Raw genomic sequence first — 22141 nt, 5'->3', positions numbered from 1 at the left:
CAAAGGTAAGGGATAAGCATAAATAGGAAAATACACAAAACCAAGCCAGGAGCCCTCCTCCTGGGAGGGGAAAACCAAGTCTCTCTCTGCCCACCTGGATCAAGTTTCTTTTGTCCACCTGGGGGCTGGGTTCTTCCAGCCCTCATCCAGGATGAGTGTAACCCAGCACATGGTGTCTCCTGGCAAGGACCTCTGTGCCTGGATGAGGCTGGATGTAGCATTGTGGTTGCACCTGAGCATGGCCCTTCTCTTGCAGTGGAACCTGGTGTGTGAGGATGACTGGAAGGCCCCACTGACCACCTCCCTCTTCTTCGTGGGGGTCCTCATCGGCTCCTTCATCTCGGGGCAGCTCTCAGACAGGTAACACCACAGCTCCTGCTGCTGCTCCAGAGAGCAGGCCTGCTGCTAAGCTTGTTTTTAAGAGGTGTGAGGAAGTTAAATGTCCAATGCTATGAGGTTTTGCTCAAAACAAGGTAACTGGTGTGGCTTCTTCAGACCTTCCAACTTCCATCTACCCCAGGGGTAGCATTACTGTCTCTGGGGTGCTTCAGGAGACCAAGAGCTGATCTCCACAAAGAACTGCATTGCAAGTGGACGTGTTTTTCACTTCACAACCACATTAGTTTCTTCATCTGGCCCTTACAGTAACTTAAAGGATGTTGGGTTTTGTCTCATGTTACCTGACAGTGCATTCATAGAACTGTGGGATCAAAGCTTGTCCTTCAAATGGACAAACCATGGAAGAGATGGTTTGCTGCAAATGAAGTCATATCCAAGAGGTGTTTAAAAAAAAGATAAGCTGTGAATGGATGGCTGTCTTGTGCCTCTAACTAAGGGGATGCAAAATATCCAGAAGACATCCCAGGCATTGACAGTTCTCTCATCAGCATTGAAGTTCTGGCCTCACGATCATTGATTTCACACAATCATTAAGGTTGGAAAAGGTCTCTAAGATCATTGAGTTTAACCATCAACCTAACACCCCCATGGCCACTAAACCATATCCCCAAGTGCCATGGCCACACATTTCTTGAACACCTCCAGGGATGGTGACTCCACCACCTCCCTGGGCAGCCTGTTCCAGTGCCCAGACCACCGTTGCAGGAAAGGAGTTGTTCTTCATACCCAATCTAAGTCTCCCCTGGCACAGTTTCAGGCCATTTCCTCACATCCTATCACCTATACTAGGGAGGAGACACAAACCCCACCTAGCCCCAGCCTCCTTTCAGGGAGATGTAGAGAGCCAGAAGGTCTCCCCTCAGCCTACTCCTCTCCAAACTAAACACCCCCAGGTCCCTCAGCTGCTCCTCACCAGCCCTGTTCTCCAGACCCTTCCCCAGCTGTGTTGCCCTTCTCTGGATGTGCTCTAGCCCCTTTCAGAACATCCATTCCTTCTGTCAGTCTCTCTTTCCCTCTTTTTACGCTCCTGAGCCTTTTTTTCCCCCTGTAGTTAAGGTAGGGTCTCAAATACAGCTTGGATTGCTGGCTGTTGGTGAGGAATTCATGAGATTCCAGCCTTCCTCAGGCTGTTGAACAGAGAGGGGTTTTTTCAAAACCTTGATGGGATTCCTAATCCTCAAACCTCCAGCATTAAATTCCTTGTGATCTGAGCTTAATCCCCTGACTCCTGCCCTCATACAGAAGTCAGACAGTGTTACTGTTTGAAAGGGAGATGAGATAATCACTAAATCCCCCTGGTGCCCTGTGCCCACTGGGAGCATCATCATAGAATCACAGACTGGTTTGGGTTGGAGGGGACCTTAAAAGTCATCCATGTCCAACCCCCCTGCCATGGGCAGGGACACCTCCCACAAGCCCAGGTTGCTCAAGGCCTCATCCAACCTGGCCTTGAATAAGTCTAGGGAGGGGCATCCACAGCCTCCCTGGGCAATCTGTTCCAGTGTTTCATCAAACTTACTATAAAGAATTTCTCCCTAATCTCCAGTCTAAATCTTCCCTCTTCCAGCTCAAAGCCATTGCCCCTCATCCTGTCACTACAAGCTCTTGTCAAAAGTCCCTTCCCAGCCTCCTCACAGGTCCCCTTGCCCCTTCATCTGAGCAGCCATCTGCTCCCCAGTGGCAGCATGACCTGTCAGCATCCCAGGAGCTCCCTCACCTTCCAGTGTCAGCTGGTTTGGGGTTATTTTGGAAGCCATCTGTGAGCAAGGGTTGTTTCTGAGCCTCTGCCCAAGTGGCTGTGTAGACCTCTCCACAAGCTTGGTCATGCCTTCCATCAGAAGGTGCTTCTAACACAGGTGAGAGGAAAGGGTGCAAGGTGTGGCAGCTCAGAGAGGCTGAAACCAGTTGATAAGGCTGCTGCACACATTCAAAGTGTGGTGGTGGTGGAATATATAGATGCCAGTAGCCCAAAGGCCATCATTTCCTCACTTTCAGCTGTGCGGCTTGCAATCTTCATGTGTCTCACTTGCATACTGTTGTCTCTTTAATGCTTCCAGTAGCTTCTGATCTTCATTTTTCTTCTTGGTCTATTTCCTGGGTCCTGCAATGTTCTTGGAAATTCTTTAAGATAAACCAAACTTAGAATCACAGAATCATTAGGGTTGGAAAGATCTCTGACAAGGCCAACCTTCTACCCAGCATCTCCATGACCACTAGGCCATGTCCTGAAGTGCCACAGCTACTTGTTTTCAGAATACCTTCAGAGATGGTGACTCCACCACCTCTCTAGGCAAGCTGTGCTGAGCTGCATTGCTGGAGGTTGGCCCTTTGTGCTCCCTGCTGCCCTCTGCCACATCCCCACTCCACGAATCTTTGTTGTGTCAATAACAGTCTTTCTCTTTTGCAAAAGGTTTGGCAGGAAGAACATCCTTTTCTTGACCATGGCTGTGCAGACTGGCTTCAGCTTCCTACAGATCTTCTCTACCAGCTGGGAGATGTTCACGGTGCTCTTCGTCATAGTGGGGATGGGACAGATCTCAAACTACGTGGCAGCCTTCATACTGGGTATGAACATGTCTGCATTAGATTAAATGCTTGCTTCATGTACTGCTCTGTTTGGTTTGGTTTGGATTTTCCCTCTCTGAATCATCACCATTGAATGAGCAGTGAATGCTCACTGGTGCAGTTCCTGATTTACGCCAGTATGAGTCTTTTGCTCCTGGATACTTCAAGTCTGGACTTCTTATAGGCTCTAGAGAAAAAGAAGAGAGCAGGAAGGCTCTGAATTAACAGAGTGGTGAGACACTGGAACAGGTTGTCTGGGAAGGACGTGGATGCCCCCCTCCCTGGAGGTGTTCAAGGCCAGGTTGGATGAGGCCTAGAGCAACCTGGGCTAGTGGGAGGTGTCTGTGCCCATGGCAGAGGGGTTGGAACTAGATGATCTTTAAGGTCCTTTCCAACCATTTTATAATCTATGAATCCATTTCCCTCCTTGTTGCAGCAAGAGCTCAAGGCAATGTTCAGGGTTTGTTATCAGCAGAAGCAGATCTGAGCTAGGGACAGCATTTGGGTTCCTCCCTGTGTTTCTCCTGTGCTTCACAGCAGGGTTGGTGTATACCTGAGGGCAAAGCCTCAGAGCAAACCATTTTCCAGGGACAGTGAATGTGGGGTGGCCTGAAGTGGGGGAGCTGAGTGGACATCAGAGCTCTGTTAGCCATAAAGTCATCAGTCTCCATGCTGAGGTTAGCAACATAGTCCTGATTTTTAGGGGCCAGGGTTTGCTTTGTTTTCTATGGGAAGTGTAGGAAGAAAGAGCTGGTGGCTGTGGGGAGGCTGCACACTTGCAGATGCTCCTGGGGGACCCCATAGGAAAGGGGAGACCCTGTGGGGAAGAGAGGACCCCATTGGGAAGGAGACCCCACAGGATCTCCCACCAGTCACAGGACAGGTGCCTGCATGGGTGGCTGATGGGGATGACTGGAGCTGGGATTTTCAAGAACTGTTTTCCAAGTGTGCACATAAATCAAGATGTCATTTTGAAGCAGTGGTGTCACAATTCAGACCATGCTGGAATTCTGTGACACAGTGCTTGTAGGATGCTTTCATTGGCTACTGGAGCAGCAGTGTTACTGTCAGGTGGCATCTTCCCTGGTTGTGTCCCAGGCCCCATGATGTATGTGCCCCTCTGACATTCCAGCCTTCTCTTCCACAAAAATCTATGTGAAATGTGTTCCCACCTTGCTCTAAATTCACATCCTTCCATCTCATGTCTGCTGTCCTCAGGCCTGCTCTCTTCCAGAAGCGCTTAGCAGACAATTGCACCTTAAATCCCAGATGGGGGAGCAGGCTGTCTTCTGGGTTAATGGTGGGGCAGGATATGTTCTGGGTGAAGTGGGGAAGTAGGCAGTGCCTTAGCCAAGCATGTCAAGAAGGCTCCTGAAAGTCTGCTGGCCATTCCCTGTGCTCTTATCTGCCTCTGACAGTGCATTAATCAAAGCAAACAGAAGTCACTCCTTCATCTGAAGGTCTCACAGAAAGAGTAATTGGTCATTGGAATGTGCTGCCCAGGGAGGTGGTGGAGTCACCATCCCTGGAGGTGTTCAAAAAAAGGATTGGATGTGGCACTTGGAGCCATGGTTTAGTTGTCAGGAGGTGTTAGGTAATAGGTTGGACTTGATGATCTCTGAGGTCTTTTCCAACCTGGTTGATTCTGTGATTCTCCAAAGCTCCAGCAGCTTCTTGGAACCAGGTGGGTCGGTGCTGTGCTGCTCTCTCCTAAGGCTGCTCCGCGTGCCTCCGTTTGTAACCGCAGTGAAGTCTTCAGCCACAGAAAGGAGGAGTTAAAATGCTAACCCAAGCTCCCTTGTTTTAAACAGGCACAGAAATTCTGGGCAAATCAGTTCGTATTCTGTTCGCTACGTTAGGAGTTTGCATATTTTTTGCAATTGGCTACATGTTGCTGCCACTGTTTGCTTACTTCATCAGAGACTGGCGGATGCTGCTGCTGGCGCTCACCGGCCCAGGGCTGCTCTGCATCCCGCTCTGGTGGTGAGTCTCCCCTGGCCCCAGGCCACCCTCCCCATCTCCCCATCACCTCCCTCTTAGCTCCCTCTCCCCTCACCCTTCTCCCCCCTCCATCCCGTCACCCCTCTCCCCTCTCCTTCCCGTCACCCCTCTCCCCTCTCCTTCCCGTCACCCCTCTCCCCTCTCCTTCCCGTCACCCCTCTCCCCTCTCCTTCCCGTCACCCCTCTCCCCTCTCCTTCCCGTCTCCCCTCTCCCCTCTCCTTCCCATCTCCCCTCTCCCCTCTCCTTCCCGTCTCCCCTCTCCCCTCTCCTTCCCGTCTCCCCTCTCCCCTCTCCTTCCCGTCTCCCCTCTCCCCTCTCCTTCCCGTCTCCCCTCTCCCCTCTCCTTCCCGTTTCCCCTCTCCCCTCTCCTTCCCGTTTCCCCTCTCCCCTCTCCCCTCTCCTTCCCGTCTCCCCTCTCCCCTCTCCTTCCCGTCTCCCCTCTCCCCTCTCCTTCCCGTCTCCCCTCTCCCCTCTCCTTCCCGTTTCCCCTCTCCCCTCTCCTTCCCGTTTCCCCTCTCCCCTCTCCTTCCCGTTTCCCCTCTCCCCTCTCCTTCCCGTTTCCCCTCTCCCCTCTCCTTCCCGTCTCCCCTCTCCCCTCTCCTTCCCGTCTCCCCTCTCCCCTCTCCTTCCCGTCTCCCCTCTCCCCTCTCCTTCCCGTCTCCCCTCTCCCCTCTCCTTCCCGTCTCCCCTCTCCCCTCTCCTTCCCGTCTCCCCTCTCCCCTCTCCTTCCCCTCTCCCCTCTCCTTCCCCTCTCCCCTCTCCTTCCCCTCTCCCCTCTCCTTCCCCTCTCCCCTCTCCTTCCCCTCTCCCCTCTCCTTCCCCTCTCCCCTCTCCTTCCCGTCTCCCCTCTCCCCTCTCCTTCCCGTCTCCCCTCTCCCCTCTCCTTCCCGTCTCCCCTCTCCCCTCTCCTTCCCGTCTCCCCTCTCCCCTCTCCTTCCCGTCTCCCCTCTCCCCTCTCCTTCCCGTCTCCCCTCTCCCCTCTCCTTCCCGTCTCCCCTCTCCCCTCTCCTTCCCGTCTCCCCTCTCCCCTCTCCTTCCCGTCACCCCTCTCCCCTCTCCTTCCCGTCACCCCTCTCCCCTCTCCTTCCCGTCACCCCTCTCCCCTCTCCTTCCCGTCACCCCTCTCCCTTCTCCTTCCCGTCACCCCTCTCCCTTCTCCTTCCCGTCACCCCTCTCCCTTCTCCTTCCCGTCACCCCTCTCCCTTCTCCTTCCCGTCACCCCTCTCCCTTCTCCTTCCCGTCACCCCTCTCCCTTCTCCTTCCCGTCACCCCTCTCCCTTCTCCTTCCCGTCACCCCTCTCCCTTCTCCTTCCCGTCACCCCTCTCCCTTCTCCTTCCCGTCACCCCTCTCCCTTCTCCTTCCCGTCACCCCTCTCCCTTCTCCTTCCCGTCACCCCTCTCCCTTCTCCTTCCCGTCACCCCTCTCCCTTCTCCTTCCCGTCACCCCTCTCCCTTCTCCTTCCCGTCACCCCTCTCCCTTCTCCTTCCCGTCACCCCTCTCCCTTCTCCTTCCCGTCTCCCCTCTCCCCTCTCCTTCCCGTCTCCCCTCTCCCCTCTCCTTCCCGTCACCCCTCTCCCCTCTCCTTCCCGTCACCCCTCTCCCCTCTCCTTCCCGTCACCCCTCTCCCTTCTCCTTCCCGTCACCCCTCTCCCCTCTCCTTCCCGTCACCCCTCTCCCCTCTCCTTCCCGTCACCCCTCTCCCCTCTCCTTCCCGTCACCCCTCTCCCCTCTCCTTCCCGTCACCCCTCTCCCCTCTCCTTCCCGTCACCCCTCTCCCCTCTCCTTCCCGTCACCCCTCTCCCTTCTCCTTCCCGTCACCCCTCTCCCTTCTCCTTCCCGTCACCCCTCTCCCTTCTCCTTCCCGTCACCCCTCTCCCTTCTCCTTCCCGTCACCCCTCTCCCTTCTCCTTCCCGTCACCCCTCTCCCCCCTCCGTCCCGTCTCCCCTCTCCCCCCTCCGTCCCGTCTCCCCTCTCCCCCCTCCGTCCCGTCTCCCCTCTCCGTCCCACTCCTCCCCACATCCCACTCTCCTCCCCATGTCCCTCGCTATCTCCTGATCTCTGCATCTCTCCATCATCTCCCCATCCTGTGTTCGAAAAGGGATTGGACATGGCACTTGAAGCCATGGTTTAGTAGTCATGAGGTCTTGGGTGACAGGTTGGACTTGATGATCTTTGAGGTCTTTTGCAACCTTATTGATTCTATGATTCTATAATCATCATAGAAGAGGACACTGAGGGGAGACCTCATTGGTCTTTACAGTTCCCTGAAAGGAGATTGGAGCCAGGTGGGGGATGGTCTCTGCTCTAGCATCAGGTGAAAAAAGGAGAGGAAATGGCCTGAAATTGTGCCAGGGAAGGTTTAGATTGGAGATTAGGAACAATTTATTTCTGTAAAGAGTGGTCAGGCATTGGCACAGGCTGCCCAGGGAGGTGGTGGAGTCACCATCCCTCGAGGTGCTCAAGAAATGTGTGGCCATGGCACTTGGGTTGATGGTTTAATGGCCATGGGGGTGTTGGGTTGATGGTTGGACTCAATGATCTTAGAGGGCCTTTCCAACTGAAACAATGCTATGATTCTAAGCACCACGGACAAGGGCCATCTCCTTCAGCACAAGAATAAAGACATCCCATAAGTGAGTTCTCCCACTGGTTCCCCCTGGGACAAATCCACAAATTACATTGCCCACGTGCTTCTGTGCTGCCTATCTTCTGCTGCAAGCAGTCTGAGAGATGAGAGCCCAACTCCTGAAAGCCATACATGTGTTTTTAATAAGCTCTGCGTAAAACCCTGAGTCATTTATTCTTCACCTTGTTGCAGGATCATTCCTGAATCTCCTCGGTGGCTGATCTCCCAGGGAAGATACAAGGAGGCAGAAGCAATTATCCAAAAGGCTGCAAAAATAAATGGTGTCCCTGTCCCAGCTGTGCTTTTTGACACCACAGAGGTATGTTTCCTACAGCCTGGTATTCCATCTCACTGGCAATTCCCCCTCTTTGGCCAAGTTGAGTTGTTGGGGAAATGCCAGCAGAGAAATGGTTGCACCAGCAGTTCTTTAGTGGCTGTCGGTGTGAGGTAAGTGTTGGGTTGCAGACTTCAAAATGAGAAGCCAGAGGGGTTTTTGTTTGGTTTTTGCAGTTAAATTCTCTTCCTCAGCAGTGGTTGGTTGTGGTTTTCAGAGCAAGGGTGACCCAGATTGCTTCGTCCTCTGGGTGCTGAGAAGACCTGAGGAGGATGCATTTGTCCCCATTTCAGCTTGGTGTGGTACTTAGTGATTTGCAGTTTAACAACAGCCCTCACAGTGGGGCTGTGCAGGGGACCCTCAATCAGCACTCACGTGTGGGGGCTGTGTGGAGCCCCAGGGAACTCCTCAGGCTGCAGAAACCAGCCAAAGCACCCAAGTGCTATAAGGGCACTTGAAAGCCATGCTAGCAGCAAAAGTGCTGAGAACACAAAGCTCTCCTCCAGCTGTGGTTTTTTTCCGGTTTCATATTTACTGGTTAAAAGGAGATGGCCCAGCACAAACCCAGCACTCAGCAAGCTAAGGAGCAGCACAACAGCAGTAGCAGGGTGGTTGGTTCTTGTGCTCATCTCCCCCTCTAGTGGCTTTGTCCCCGTGCTGAAGAGCCACAGATGTTTTTCTTGTGCAGAGAAAGCAGAGATGCTTCCAGCCTTGTGTCCACAGTGGCCATGTGTCCCTCTGTCAGATCTGACCTTGTTCTGTTGAACCAGCACCTATGCTTTGTGCCTCCTGATAGAGCAGAAAGCAAAGCACCATGTGCTCCTTCACAGTGTCTGCAGGAGAAGGCTGCTGCGTGGGCAGGATCCATCTCTTGAATGTCGTGCTTAGGTTTTGGCTGAGCTGCTGAAGATTTCTTTTCCAAGCGTATCTTCTGGTGTAAATTGACATGCACATTCCAGCTGTGGGAAGCTCATCCTACAGGAACCACAGGAAAAGACTTTCCTTACTTCACAGCCAAGAGTTCAGCTGTCTCATACTGGACATGACTGTTTCAGGCTCCAGGAGATGAGTTTGTTCTTCACCGTGACTTCTGTGTATTTTTGAGACCAAGTGGCAGCTCTGCTGTCCTGTCCTTTGTGGGAATCTTGTGTGCCAAGGCAAGCCTGAGGATGATGTCTGCACCTTAAGCCCTCTGTTGGAAGTACTTTTCAAATGCTTGTAGAAGAACATTCCATGGAAACCATCCTTTCATCCTTGGAGGGGAAATCTCCTGGAAAGCCCTACAGGGATGGCCAGGGTAGTTTGCAACTTGGGCTTGGGGGAAAGCCTGACCACAAGCACTGGCTTTGCCCCAGGGAGGAGTCTCCATGCAGGGAGAAGGGCACCTGAATGCCCCCCAGAAGATTCCTGCTTTAAGGCTCAAACTGGACCCTCCATCTCCCATCTTGGGTGGTGGCTGCTCCCATGATGTGCCTTGGCCACCATTCCAAGCTCTGGCAGCTGTTCCCCTCCCTGGTGGAGTGCCAGCAGGCAGCAAAGCTGAGTGATGTTCTACATTAATGTGTGAAGGCTGAACAGAAGAGAGCTGAGTGGAGAAATGTCTTCAGTAATGAAGTTACTCCTGAAGTACTGTTAGATCCTGCAGGAAGTTTCAATGCACCTGTGCCATCAGCTGACACTCCTCTTTAATTCAAGTCAGCCTGGTGCAGTGGTCTCAGCGCTTCCTGTGTGTTAACCAATCCCCCCAGAAGCTCCCATGAGCGCAGCTGGGCTCAGAGACAAGCTCAACCTAAGCACTATCCTCCCCGGTGCGGCCGTGGCCCTTGGGCTGAGCGCTTCCCCCGTGCTAGAGTCCTACCTAAACTGCCCAGGCTTGTTGGGTGTGCAGAGGTTGTTTTGCTCTTAGGTGTGTGGGAATTTTTTTGGTTTTGTTTTCCTCTTTCCTTCAGATGCAGGATTCGAAGCCTGAGCAGCAGCAGAAGGCTATCCTTCTGGACCTATTTCGAACCCGAAACATTGCAACTATTACTATTATGTCATTACTTTTGTGGTAAGGAAATGTGTATTCCTAAAGTACCCAGGCAATAGAACTCTTGCTGATCCTTGAGGGCACGTGCCACCAGCTTTAGATAAGGAAGCTCAGCCTCGGAGCCCATCTACAGGTGGTCCTTGGCCAGTATGTGGCCCTCAGTGTCCCTGCACCTGCACTGCATTTATAGCCAAGGGTATGGAGACGTTAGCCTCGACTCTGGTGTAAAACAGGTGTAACAACCTGTGTATTTGAAATTCTGTTGCTCTCTGTTGTGGTTGTTTTGAAGAAGCTCCCAGCCTCTGTTTGAAGAGAGCTGTCCATGAAGCAGAGGCAGCAACTCAGTAACATAACAAGGAGCACAGCCACGGCCAGCGGTTTTGATCCGTTTCTGTGCAGTGCCCAACTCAGTGAGATCCTGGTCCCTACCTGGGCAGCCACAAGGAATGAGGACCCAAATTATAGCATGTAGATAAAGCAGGACCCTTTTTCTGTCCGTGTTTTCCCCAGCAGAAAGGACCTGGCTAGCACACTGAGCTATGGCTTCTGCCGCAGCAAGGTGCTCTGGAGGTGTGCAGCCCGACCACCCAGCTGTCTGGTGAAGATTAAATAAGATGGAATGGAACTGCTGAGGGTGGGAGATCCTGTCACTGGAGCTGGCTACAAGTAGGAACCTAGCTGGCAGGGAAAGCTTCCAAGAGTTATTTCATTGTGCCATTAATGAGCACATTCCAGTGAAAAGCCTTTGTGAACCACTACCACAAAGCCTTTTGTCATAGAATCGTAGAGTGGTTTGGGTTGGAAAGGACCTTAAAGATCATCTAATTCCAATCCCCCTGCTATGGGCAGGGACACCTCCCACTAGACCAGCTTCCTCAAGGCCTCATCCAACCTGGCCTTGAACACCTCCAGGGAAGAGGCATCCACAACCTCTCTGAGCAACCTGTTCCAGTGTCTCACCAAACTTACTATAAAGAATTTCTTCCTAATCTCCAGTCTAAATCTCCCCTCTTCCAGCTCAAAATCATTGCCCCTCGTCCTGTCACTACAAGCCCTTGTAAAAACTCCCTCCCCGGCTTTCTCATAGCCCCCTCAGGTACTGGAAGGTTGCTTTAAGGTCCACCTGGAGCCTTCTCCAGGCTGAACAGCCCCAGCTCTCTCAGCCTGCCCTCTAGGGGAGGTTCTCCAGCCCTCTGATCATCTTCATGGTCTTCTCTGCACCTGCTCCAACAATTCCATGTCCCTCTTGTGTTGGGGGGAAACAGAACTGGGTGCAGTGTTCCAGGTGGGGCCTCACAAGAGTAGAGCAGAGGGACAGCATCACCTCCCTCATCCTGCTGCTCACACTGCTTTTGATGCAGCCCAGCACATGATTGCCATCTGGGCTGCAAGTGCACCCTGCCAAGCCACGGTGAGGTTTTCATCAACCAACACTCCCAAGTCCTTCTCCTCAGGACTGCTTTCAAGCCATTCTCTGCCCAGCTTCTATTTGTGCTTGAGATCGCCCCAGGCCACGTGCAGGACCTTGCACTTGGCCGTGTTTCACTTGGTGTAGCGCAAGCAGGAAGAGCAGAGAAATCAGAGGTCTCTTCAAGCCGCTGTGGATGTGGTGACTGGAAGGGGTGGCAGGATTAGAAAGAAGGGGTTGCCACTGAGAGTTTTTCCTCCGCCACAATGCCCGTGGCGACGCTTTGCAACATCCTGAGGCCACTCAGGGGGCGCTCAGAGATTGGGGGATCTGGAATAACCGGGGTTTGTTGCTTTTTCTCAGGTTCTTCACGTCCGTTGGTTACTTTGGCCTGTCCCTCAGCACTCCAAACTGGCATGGCAATGCCTACATCAACTGTTTCCTCTCAGCTGTCATTGAGGTTCCAGCTTACGTGATCGCCTGGCTTCTCCTCCGCTCCTTGCCTCGCCGCTACTCCCTGTCTGGCACCTTCTTCTTGGGAGGGGGTGTTGTCCTCTTCATTCAGCTGGTTCCTGCAGGTACAAGACTTTAATGGTTGGACTTAGAATCATAGAATTGTCAGGGTTGGAAGGGACCTCAAGGATCGTCTGGTTCCAACCCCCCTGCCATGAGCAGTGACCCCCTTGCACTGGATCAGGTTGCTCTGAGCCACGTCCAGCCTGGCCTTCAAAACCTCCAGGATGAGGCTTCTACCACCTCCCTGGGTAACCTGTTCCAGTGTCTCACCACCCTCATGCTGAAGAACTTCTTCCTAACATCCAATCTGAATGATCTTAGATGGTGAATGATCTTAGAATGATCTTAGATGACTTGATGATCTTAGAATTCTTTTCCAACCAAATTGAAGGTTGGAAGAACAACAAATGGCAGTAAAGCTGGTGAAGGGTCTGGAGAACAAGTCTTGTGAGAAGCAGGTGAGGGAACTGGGGTGGTTTAGTCTGGAGAAGAAGAGGCTGAGGGGAGACCTCATTGCTCTCTACAAGTCCCCAAAAGGAAGTTGGAGCGATACAGAGGATTGATGTCTTCTCCCTGGTGATAGAATGGGAGGAAATGGCCTGAAATTATGCTGGGGGGGGGGAGGTTGGAGATTAGGGAAAAATTCTATACTGCAGGAGTGGTCAGGGATTGGAACAGGCTGCTCAGGGAAATGGTGGAGTCACCATCCCTGGAGGTGTTCAGGAAATGTGTGGACATGGCAGTTTAGGACATGATTTAATGGCTATGGTGGTCTTAGCTTGAAGGTTGGACTCAATGATCTTAGAGGTCTTCTCCAACCCAAACTATTCTGTGGTTCAATGATGCTGTGAACTGCTGGGAAATAAAATGTGATACAACCTTTAGGATGTGAAAGCAACACAAGTGGTACGCAGCGGGTGGTGTTTCTTCACCTTGATTGTATTCTTTTCTCCTTCTAGATTTTTATGTGCTGTCCATTGGCCTGGTGATGCTTGGGAAATTTGGCATCACAGCTGCGTTTTCTATGCTCTATGTCTACAACGTGGAGCTGTACCCAACACTGGTGCGGAACATGGCAGTGGGAGCTACCTCCACCGCTTCCAGGCTGGGCAGCATCATCGCTCCTTACTTTGTGTACCTGGGTGAGAGATCTTTTGTTTCTTTCCCTGTGCCACGCAGCCACCCAGGGAATTTATCAGAGCTTCTGCAGTTCAGCTTTAAGTCCCTTCATTTGTCATCTTCTAAGTCATCATCTTGGTCTGAGTTCCTGGTTGGAACTCAGTACACACAGTGGAAATGAACTGGAGCTCCTTGGGTTTCACACAACCAGGCACTTTTTGTTCCTTTGTTGAGGTTTGGAGCCGTTCATTCAGCACCAGAGTGGGGCCAAGCTGGTCCAAGATGATGATGTAGAAATGGAGTGGCTGGGATGATTACCGGCCACATCTTAGTAATGGATGTTACCCCTGGGATCATAGAATCAAAGAATGGTCTGCATTGGAAGGGTCCTCTGAAAGTAATCTAGTCCAAACCACTCTGCAGTCAGCAGGGGCATCCTCAACTAGATCAGGTTGCCTAGAGCCCTGTTGAGCCTCACCCTGAATATCCCCAGGGATAGGGCTTCAACCACCTCCCTGGGCAACCTGTTCCAGTGTTCCACTACCCTCATGATGCAGAACTTGTTCCTAATATCCAATCTAAATCTGCTCTTCCCTAGTTTGAAGACATTGCCCCTTGTCCTGTCACTGCAAGCCTTTGTGAACAGTCCTTCTGCAGCCTTCTTGCAGCCCCCTTCAGGTACTGGATGGTCACTATTAGGTCTCCCTGAAGCCTTCTCTTTTCCAGGCTGAACACCCCCAGCTTGCTCAGCCTGTCCTCACAGAGGTGCTCCAGCCCCCTGATCATCTTTGTGGCCCTCCTCTGCACCCTCTCCATCAGGTCCATGTCCTTTCTGTATTGAGGGCTCCAGACCTGGGCACAGTACTCCAGGTGAGGTCTCAACAGAGCAGAGCAAAGTGGCAGAATCACCTCTCTGCTGGCAACGCTGCTTTGCATGCAGCCCAGGATGTGACTGGCCTTCTGGGATATAAGCTCACATTGCCTGTTCATGTGTCCAGCTTCTCACCCACCAGCACCCCCCAGTTCTTTTCCACAGAGATGCTTTGTATCACCTCCTCCCCCAGCCTGTATTGACAGTGAGGATTATTCCAGCCAGGACCAGAATGACAGTTCTGGGATGACGGTTAGTGTCCCAGGACAGTGTGACAAGAAGTAGGGAAATCTAGCAGTAGGAAAGTCACTGCATTGTTCTCTTCATGGGCATCCCAGGATGGGTATGTCAGGAGCAGAGGAGCCAGATGAGAATCCAGACATCCCCTGAACTTGTCCTCCCTGAAGAAACCCACGGTAAACATGCACATCAAGCAGCACCAGAGTGTGTTTGTGACCTTCATGAAGTGATTGTTTTCTTTTGGGGGTTTGTTTTTTTTTGAGTTACTAAGCCAGGAAACTCAGATTTAATTTTGCTTTTTCATACTGCTCTTGCCTTGGTCTTTGGCCTTAGAGGCTTCCCCCCTCCCCCTCCTTATTATCACATTCAGAGTGCTGCACAAATACGAATTGGTAATTCTGAAGCACACAGAAATGATCCTCATGCTGCAGACAAGGAAGGGTGACAAGGCTTAGGGGATTAAGAGTGGAAGTATCTGAATACTCTCTGAGTCCAGGGTGCTCAATCTCCTGTTTCCTTTGCTCACACATGATTTGATTTGCCATTACAAGACCCATCTCAGCTCTCCCCTGCAACTCAATTTTTCTTCCTGCTGAGACCTCTGACACAATATGAGCCTGACTCTTGTGCTGGTGTTAATGCTAAGGGATTAATGCTGTTTCCCCATGCCAGGAGAAAGGACACTGCTACTTGTAGCTCACCTGTGTTGTCTCACCTCTACATCCCAGTGTGGCTGCAGCACACTCTACCAAAAATGATGGCATGACATCAGTTTTATTTCATACTTGTACAGGGCAAATGTAAAGGAAAAGGGCCAGCAGGACTGTGATGCTCCCTAGGGTCTTCAGTCTCCATTGCAGAATAGGTAATAGGACAGAAAGATGTAGACAGTACAAAGTTTTTACTCTTTTGTTCTTTTTGTTGTTGTTGTTTTGGTTTGGTTTTCTCACAAGGTTCCATAGGCTGAGCCTTTAGAAAACTCATCTTCCACTCATCATAACAGTTTCCTAAACTTTTGGAGGGTTTAAGAGAACCTCATCAGCTGCTGCTGGTTACTTGCTCCAGCTAAATTAGGACCAGCTCATGAACACAGATCAAATCACAAAGGTTGGCTCTGTGTGCAGTACCCTGGGCTCCTCCCTCTAGCCCCAGTTTGTTTCCTACATTATAAACTCACTGCTCTATCCCAACTGAAAAATAATGCTGTCAAATTCAATTTGATACTTTCTCAACTTTGAATTGCCCCCTAATCCCTTTACTGAAAGACCTTCCATTGCTGTGCTGTTGTGACTTGAAGCTCTTGCACCCAGCCCAAACATTTGTGCTCTAGCTTCAGGCTGCTGGCAGGGGCTGCTGCCTTCCAGTCCAAAATAATATTCTGAGCAGAGCAAGGTCAGAACCTCTTGTCTGTCACAGGAGGCCTGACCCTGTCTCCCCTTGCAATAAAGAAGATATTTAAGGATTCCCTCGTTAACAGCCCATTAGTCTGAAACTGGCATGCTCAGCTGCTCTCAGTCTCTTCCCTTTTGCACAATCCCAGGCAGCTGATGAATGCTTGGGTGTTTTGGAGCAGTTTTATTCCCTCATATTGAATTATTTAACGGAGCTTTTGTTTCCTGATCATAGAATGGTTTGGGTGACAAAGGACCTTGAAGATCATCTAATTCAAACCCCCCTGCCATAGGCAGGGATGTCTTCCACTAGCCCAAGTTGCTCAAGGCTTGACAGGGTGCTTGGTTACATGGGTTAGTTGATTAGATGGTGTTGGATGATAGGTTGGACGCAATGATCTTGAAGGTCTCTTCCAACCTGGTCTGGTCTGGTCTGGTCTATTCTATTCTATTTATTCTATTCTATTCTATTCTTCCAGCCTGGCCTCGAATACCTCCAGGGAGGGGGCATCCACAACCTCCCTGGGCAACCTGGTCCAGTGTCTCTCCTCCCTCACTGTCAAGAATTTCTTCCTGATCTCCAGTCTACATCTACCCTCTTTCAGCTTCATTGACAGTGGAGACTCAGCAGTGATCACAGCAGAGCACACTTAGGATGATGTTTGCTACCCCAGTTGAAAATGCACACAAAAAAAAAACCCTATTAGCTGTATACAAACATGGGGCATGGCATGAAACTGTAGTTTTTTAACTGAAAAATCCCTTTGTTTGCTGATGGGTGACAGATATAATTCAGTTTTGGATTCACCTTTGGTATTTATGAACGTTTCAGCGTTAAAAGAAGAGTGGGTAGCAGGTTGAGAGAGGGGATTCTGCCAATCTACTCTGCTCTGGTGAGACTTCACCTGGAGTACTGTGCCCAGCTCTGGGGCCCCCAACACAGGAGAGACATGGGCCTGCTGAAGTGGATCCAGAGGAGGGCCACAGAGATGATTAGAGGGCTGGAGCACCTCTCTTACAAAGACAGGCTCAAAAAGTTGGAGCTGTTCAGCCTGGAGAGGATAAGCTCCAGGGAGACCTTAGAGCTGCGTTTCAATATCTGAAGGGGACCTACAGGAAGGTTGGGGAGGGACTGTTTAGAAGGGCCTGTGGTGACAGGATGAGGGGCAATGGTTTGAAACTGGAGCAGGGGAGATTTAGGTTGGACATCAAGAGGAAGTTCTGCACAATGAGGGTTATGAAATACTGGAACAGGCTGCCCAGGGATGTGGTTGAGGCCCCATTCCTGGAGATAATTCAAGATCAAACTTGATGTGGCCCTGGGCTGCCTGATCTAGTTGAAGGTGTCCCTGCTGACTGCAGGGGGGTTGGACAAGATGACCTTTGAGGGTCTCTTCCCACCCAATGCAATCTGTGAATCTGTAATTATTCCAAATTAATTCTGTGTTTCATCTCTGCCTGCAATATGAGTCTGACATGTGGGTCTGTTGGTTGTGGACATTAAGCACTGTTGTCATGTCCTGTGCTCTGCCAGGTGCCTACGACAGGTTCCTACCATATATCCTGATGGGGAGCCTGACTGTGCTGATTGGGATCCTCACCCTGTTCCTCCCGGAGAGCTATGGCAATCCTCTGCCTGAGAGCTTTGAGCAAATGCTGAAGGTGAAATGGTAAGGTGGCCTTCACTCATCCCCTGCCTCATAAGAATTCAGGACCTCTTTCTACGCCCTTTTCGCAATCACTGAACATGTTTCATCAGATCCATTGCAGAACACCAAAGCTTCCAAAGTGCCCTCTAGATTGTTTCTGAGGCTTGTTAATTTGACAGACTTTGGCAGTTTCTCCAAATCTCTGAACCTGAGAGCTGATGTGCTCAAAAGCAGGCACTGCAAAGCAAAGTTGACCTTCACATCACCTTGAAGCTGCTGCTTCGTCTCTCCCAAGGCTTTCCACCCTTTTATATCTTTCACTCTCCTTAACTCTTCACTTAAATTATTCACGTGGTAGGATGGAAGAGTAAAGTGTTTCATAGTGTTATTTCATGAGGAACTACTCCAGATTAAACACAGGATTTGAAGACCCTGACTTTTTTACTTTCAGAGGCTAGAGGCATACCAGGACAGCTTCTCTGATGGTTTAGTTGGTTTAGCTTTAAGCAGTGATATTTCTTTTGCTCTTTAGGGTACTTTGGGCAGACATCTCCACTGAAATCTGTGGATGTAGATTCTAGCGCTGGTGCAATGGAGACAGCCAGTGTTTGAGAGCTACTGTCATGGGAGAAGGACTCTTGGAAGCATCACAGGGAAACTGAAGTGTCTACCATTCATAACTACCATTCAGTTTAGTGAGAATTTGTACTGGAAGAGAATTTGCCTTTATAAGCAACTATCATGGAATCATAGAATGGTTTGGGTTGGAAGGGACCTTGAAGATCATCTAGTTCCAACCCCCTGCCATGGCCTGTGATGTCTTCTGCTAGCCCAGGTTGCTCAGGGCCTAATCCAACCTGGCCTTGAACACCTCCAGGCACAGCCTATCCACAACCTCCCTGGGCAACCTGTTCCAGTGTCTCCCCACCCTCACTCTAAAGAATTTCTTCCTGATCTCCAGGCTAAGCCTCCCCTCCTCAAGCTTCAGTCTATTCCCTCTCATCCAGTTGATGAACTGTAGCTAGAAATCCTAGAGTCAAGCACAATTCCATGTTCACCTGCAGCTGTCAGAAAACACTAAAGGGCTTGTGTGGGAGCACAGTGGTTTTCAAACAAAACAAAAGCAAACAAAGCCAATATTTGTGTTTTCAAATCCTACATTTTTAGTGTCCAGCAGAACTAGATTGGATGAAAACTCTAACATAGAGATTAGAGTTGTGCTGCTGATCTTGTGTGTTCAAGTTCCAAGTGTTTGCTGCACAGCTTCTGCTGTCTGGCAAGGCAGATGTTACAGCGCCAACCCTCTGTACTGAGGGAGAGTAGGGTTAGACTGGATCTTAGGAAGAAGTTCTTCAGTATGAGGGTGGTAAGGTTATGGAATAGGTTGCCCAGGGAGGTTGTGGATGCCCCCTTCCTTGAGGTGTTCATGGCTAGGTTGGATAAGGCCTTGAAGCCACCAAGTCTAGTTGAGAGGTGTCCCTGCCCATGGCACGGAGGCTACAGTAGATGATCTCTGAGGCCCTTTCCAACCTGAACCATTCTGTGATTCTGAATCTTTTCTTGCTTTCAGTTTCAGGAATGAGCAGCAAACTACTGGCATTAGAAATTCAAAGGAGAGTCCTAAAATACTGGCAACCCCCTTGTGAAGAAGGATGCACACTCTATGGGGCCAAAAGAAGAACAAGATCTTCACAACAAGCATTTTCTACAACCAAACAAAACCCAACAGTCAAGTCTACTGTGCCATAGTTGTTATTCCCTGTGCTACTGTACCCAAATACATAGTTAACTGAACAGATGCTGTCTGCTCCTGTAGGACTTTTTATCTGTAATCCAGTGTCCTGATGCCTGGACTCTGTCAGCAGACACCATTGAGAAATGGTGGCCTGCCTGTGCTGAACATGATTGATGCAAGGAGCAATCCAGAAATGAGCCTTAGGAACAAACCAGCAAAGACTGCAGTCAGTCAGGTTCTCAATGAAAGCTGCTTAAAGAACAAAAAACCCAACAGAGCACTGATGGGTTTCTCATTCTGGGTGTTGACTGGATGAAGGGGAGCTGTGGGTCTGGCTTGGAAAATCTCAGCATGTGCCCCTAAATGAAAGATCCCAGCCTCCTTTGAAATCTGTGACCAAAGCCCCATAGACTAAGTGGGAGCACAACTGAGTTGTAGCATAGCAGAAGCAGGCTTAACTGTGAGGATGTCTTTTAAACAAGGCATCAGAGCATCTTTTGATGTTGCTTGCTTTCCTCAGGAGCTGGGATCCACTTCTCTCTCTAAAAGCTTTTCATAAAGCCTGAGCCTATTGAAATCTTTGGGCTTCATCCGTGTTCAGGGGTTTGTAGGACAGGGGGAAGCCCTTAACACAGACAGGTCTAGAGCTTGCTGACCTTCTGGTGGGCTGAGCCTGCTTTCAGAAGAAACAGAGGCTTTAAGAAGTCACTGGTCCTATCTGAACATGCTGGGCAGTTTTAGCTTTCAGGTTTTTCAGGGTGTATTGGCATAAGTAGTTGTTTAGATCTTTTGGGTTGGTTTGTTTGTTTTTAAAGCCCTTCATTTCTCCTTTGACTAGCTATGACATTGTCCTGTACCATTGGAGAAAGCTTGCTGCAGTTTCCAAACCCTCTGCAAAACCTTTGTGTAGCATTTACAAACTGCGAGAGAATTTGATGCTCCTGAAATGCTGATGTTTTGCACTGGAGATGCTCACCTGCAGCTTGTCAGAAAACACTAAAGGGCTTATTTGGGAGCACAGCTGTTTTAAAACCAAACAAAAGCAAACAAAGCCAATGTTCTGCTTTCCAAATCCTACTTTTCAGGTCTTCAACAGAGCTCGGTTGGGTGAAAACTCAAACATGGAACTTAAGGGTTGTGCTACTACTGTTTTATGAACACTACAGAGTCTGAAAACAAACAGAAAAATAATAAGTAAATACCTTTTATTTTTCTACTTATTGGGTGTGCCTGCACATCTTGGTCACATAGAGTCTATCAGGCCTGGTAGACTGATTTTTATGCTCTATAAATGACAGCCTAAGCCACGATTCACCTTCTGTAGGGACCAACAAAATCACACTGTCTCATCTCAGACATGGGGAGCTCACAGCAAATTGTCTTGTGCTGGCACTTGGCAGAGGAGTGAGGCTCTCCCAGTAGGTTCAAGCACAAATATAAGGCTTTCAAACATTTAAATGCAAAGAATTTGTGCAGTTCTTTCAAGCTGCTCTTTTGGGATGTGGAAATACTCGGGTTCCTCTCATACTCTTTTGCTGCAGGCATGCTTTTGCCAGAAATGTCAAGTGGCATGAAGCAAGCCTGCGACCCTCCCACCTCCCCCATGTTCTTCATCCCTTGTCAAGCCCAAATCCCATTTAACAACAGCAGTATTTAATCTTGGTTTTATTTCTTGCAGAGTTAATCTACAGACTAGCTGGTTGGGCAGAACTGCATTTCTCATCCAAACCTGTTTAGCGCCACAGGACTTGTTTGAGGACTTGGTTGAACACAGGGGGCTGTATCTGAATGGAGATTTTTGTATGAAGTTGATGTTTTATTGTGATTCTGGGCTTTGGGTTATTTCTAAAAGGTGAATATTTTTGTACTCTTGAACTTTGTAGTATCTTAAACCCTGGTTTTCCTTTTTTTTTTTTAATAAGAACAAAGTTGTGGGGGTGGGTTGGTTGGTTGGTTTGGTTAATCCCTGTTTGAATCAGTCTCGCTTTCCTTCCTTAGACCACTGAGCTCAAGCTAGTGACACATTTTGGTCTTTTTCGTGGTAGATTCAAAAATAAACACATCTTTGACAAAAGTGGAATGCCTGTGGGGCAAGTATGTGATGTTGGCAGGTGGCCTTACAGTGTCTGGGTATGGGGAGAAGGAAAGAGAGAGAGATTGCTGCAGCTGATGGACCATTTGCAAGGAGAATTGCTGCCCTCTGGCAGTTCTCTCTCCCAGGCTTGCAAGAGGATTTCTGAAGAAAGTGAAAAGTCGGTCGAAGAATCAAACGAGGATGATGAGTCTGGAATGCCAGTTTCTGGGGTTTGTAAGGCTGAAGAAGCCAGCACTGCTGTAGCAGCTGCTGGCAGAAATGAGGTGTGTTGCTAGAAAGCTGCTTTGAGTCTCTTGCTGTAGTCTTCAGTGAGTTTTCTGTGTCACTCAGTGGGGCCCAGGTGGTGCTCGCAGACAGCTGGGAAACAGCAGGAAGACTCCAACCTGGACACAGGAGGGAAGCATCCGCTGGATCACTGCAAGTGACCAGAGGGACCATTGTGCTGTGCCACCTCTGTCACTTTCTGTCACGTTTACTTGGGTCTCTCAGTGCAACCTTTGATCCTCAGCTGACTTAATGGATCTGCTACAGCATAGTTGGAGCTGTTGTAATTGTCACTCATTAACTTCTGTCTTCATTGTAATAAAGCTGTGCCCTGGCACTGTTTAGCCCGCTTTCTGTGTGGGATGTCATTGAAGAGTAAAGTCTCCTGCCTCTACCTATTTGTGCAAGAAGTATAGGGAAGTGATTTTGTCCCTGTACTCAGCACTGGGGAGGCCACACCTCAAACAGAGTTCAGTTTTGGGGCCCTCACTTCAAGAGGACGTTGAGGAGCTGGAACAGGTCCAGAGAAGCTGGTAATGGGTCTAGAGAACAGGGTTGGTGAAGAGCAGCTGAGGGAACTGGGGTTATTCAGTCTGGAGAAGGCTGAGGGGAGACCTCATTGCTCTCTACAACTCCCTGGAAGATTGGAGTGAGGTGGGGGTCAGCCTCTTCTCCCTAGTACCAGGTGATGGGATGAGAGGAAATGGCCTAAAATTGTGCCAGGGAGGTTTATGTTGGGTATGAAGAACAACTTACTTGCTGCAAGAGTGGTCAGGGATTGGAACAGGCTGGGAGGTGGTGGGGTCACCATCCCTGGAGGTGTTGAAGAAATGTGTGGACATGGAACTTTGAGATATGGTTCAATGGCCATGGTGGTCTTATGTTGAAGGCTGGAC

General features: G+C 50.1%; 1 protein-coding gene across 1 annotated transcript in view; it reads left to right on the top strand.

Annotated features, from left to right (window-relative positions):
* The window catches only part of SLC22A4 (solute carrier family 22 member 4), a 29332-nt gene extending 7737 nt beyond the window's left edge, over window positions 1-21595 (top strand). Inside the window, exons 2-10 of the mRNA XM_068158063.1 lie at window positions 257-360; window positions 2810-2964; window positions 4776-4947; window positions 7787-7913; window positions 9878-9978; window positions 11729-11943; window positions 12841-13023; window positions 17037-17172; window positions 18722-21595. Of these exons, the coding sequence (XP_068014164.1) occupies window positions 257-360; window positions 2810-2964; window positions 4776-4947; window positions 7787-7913; window positions 9878-9978; window positions 11729-11943; window positions 12841-13023; window positions 17037-17172; window positions 18722-18797 (1269 nt within the window). The 3' untranslated portion in view covers window positions 18798-21595. The remainder of the gene's footprint in view (window positions 1-256; window positions 361-2809; window positions 2965-4775; window positions 4948-7786; window positions 7914-9877; window positions 9979-11728; window positions 11944-12840; window positions 13024-17036; window positions 17173-18721) is intronic.
* Window positions 21596-22141: the final 546 nt, after the last annotated feature.

This window comes from Melanerpes formicivorus, unplaced genomic scaffold, assembly GCF_026170545.1.
Source record: "Melanerpes formicivorus ecotype bairdi unplaced genomic scaffold, bMelFor1.0.p_v2 SCAF_2, whole genome shotgun sequence".
Lineage (NCBI taxonomy): Eukaryota > Metazoa > Chordata > Aves > Piciformes > Picidae > Melanerpes > Melanerpes formicivorus.
Note: the sequence above shows the minus strand (reverse complement) of the source record. Positions and strands in the feature narration are given on the sequence as shown.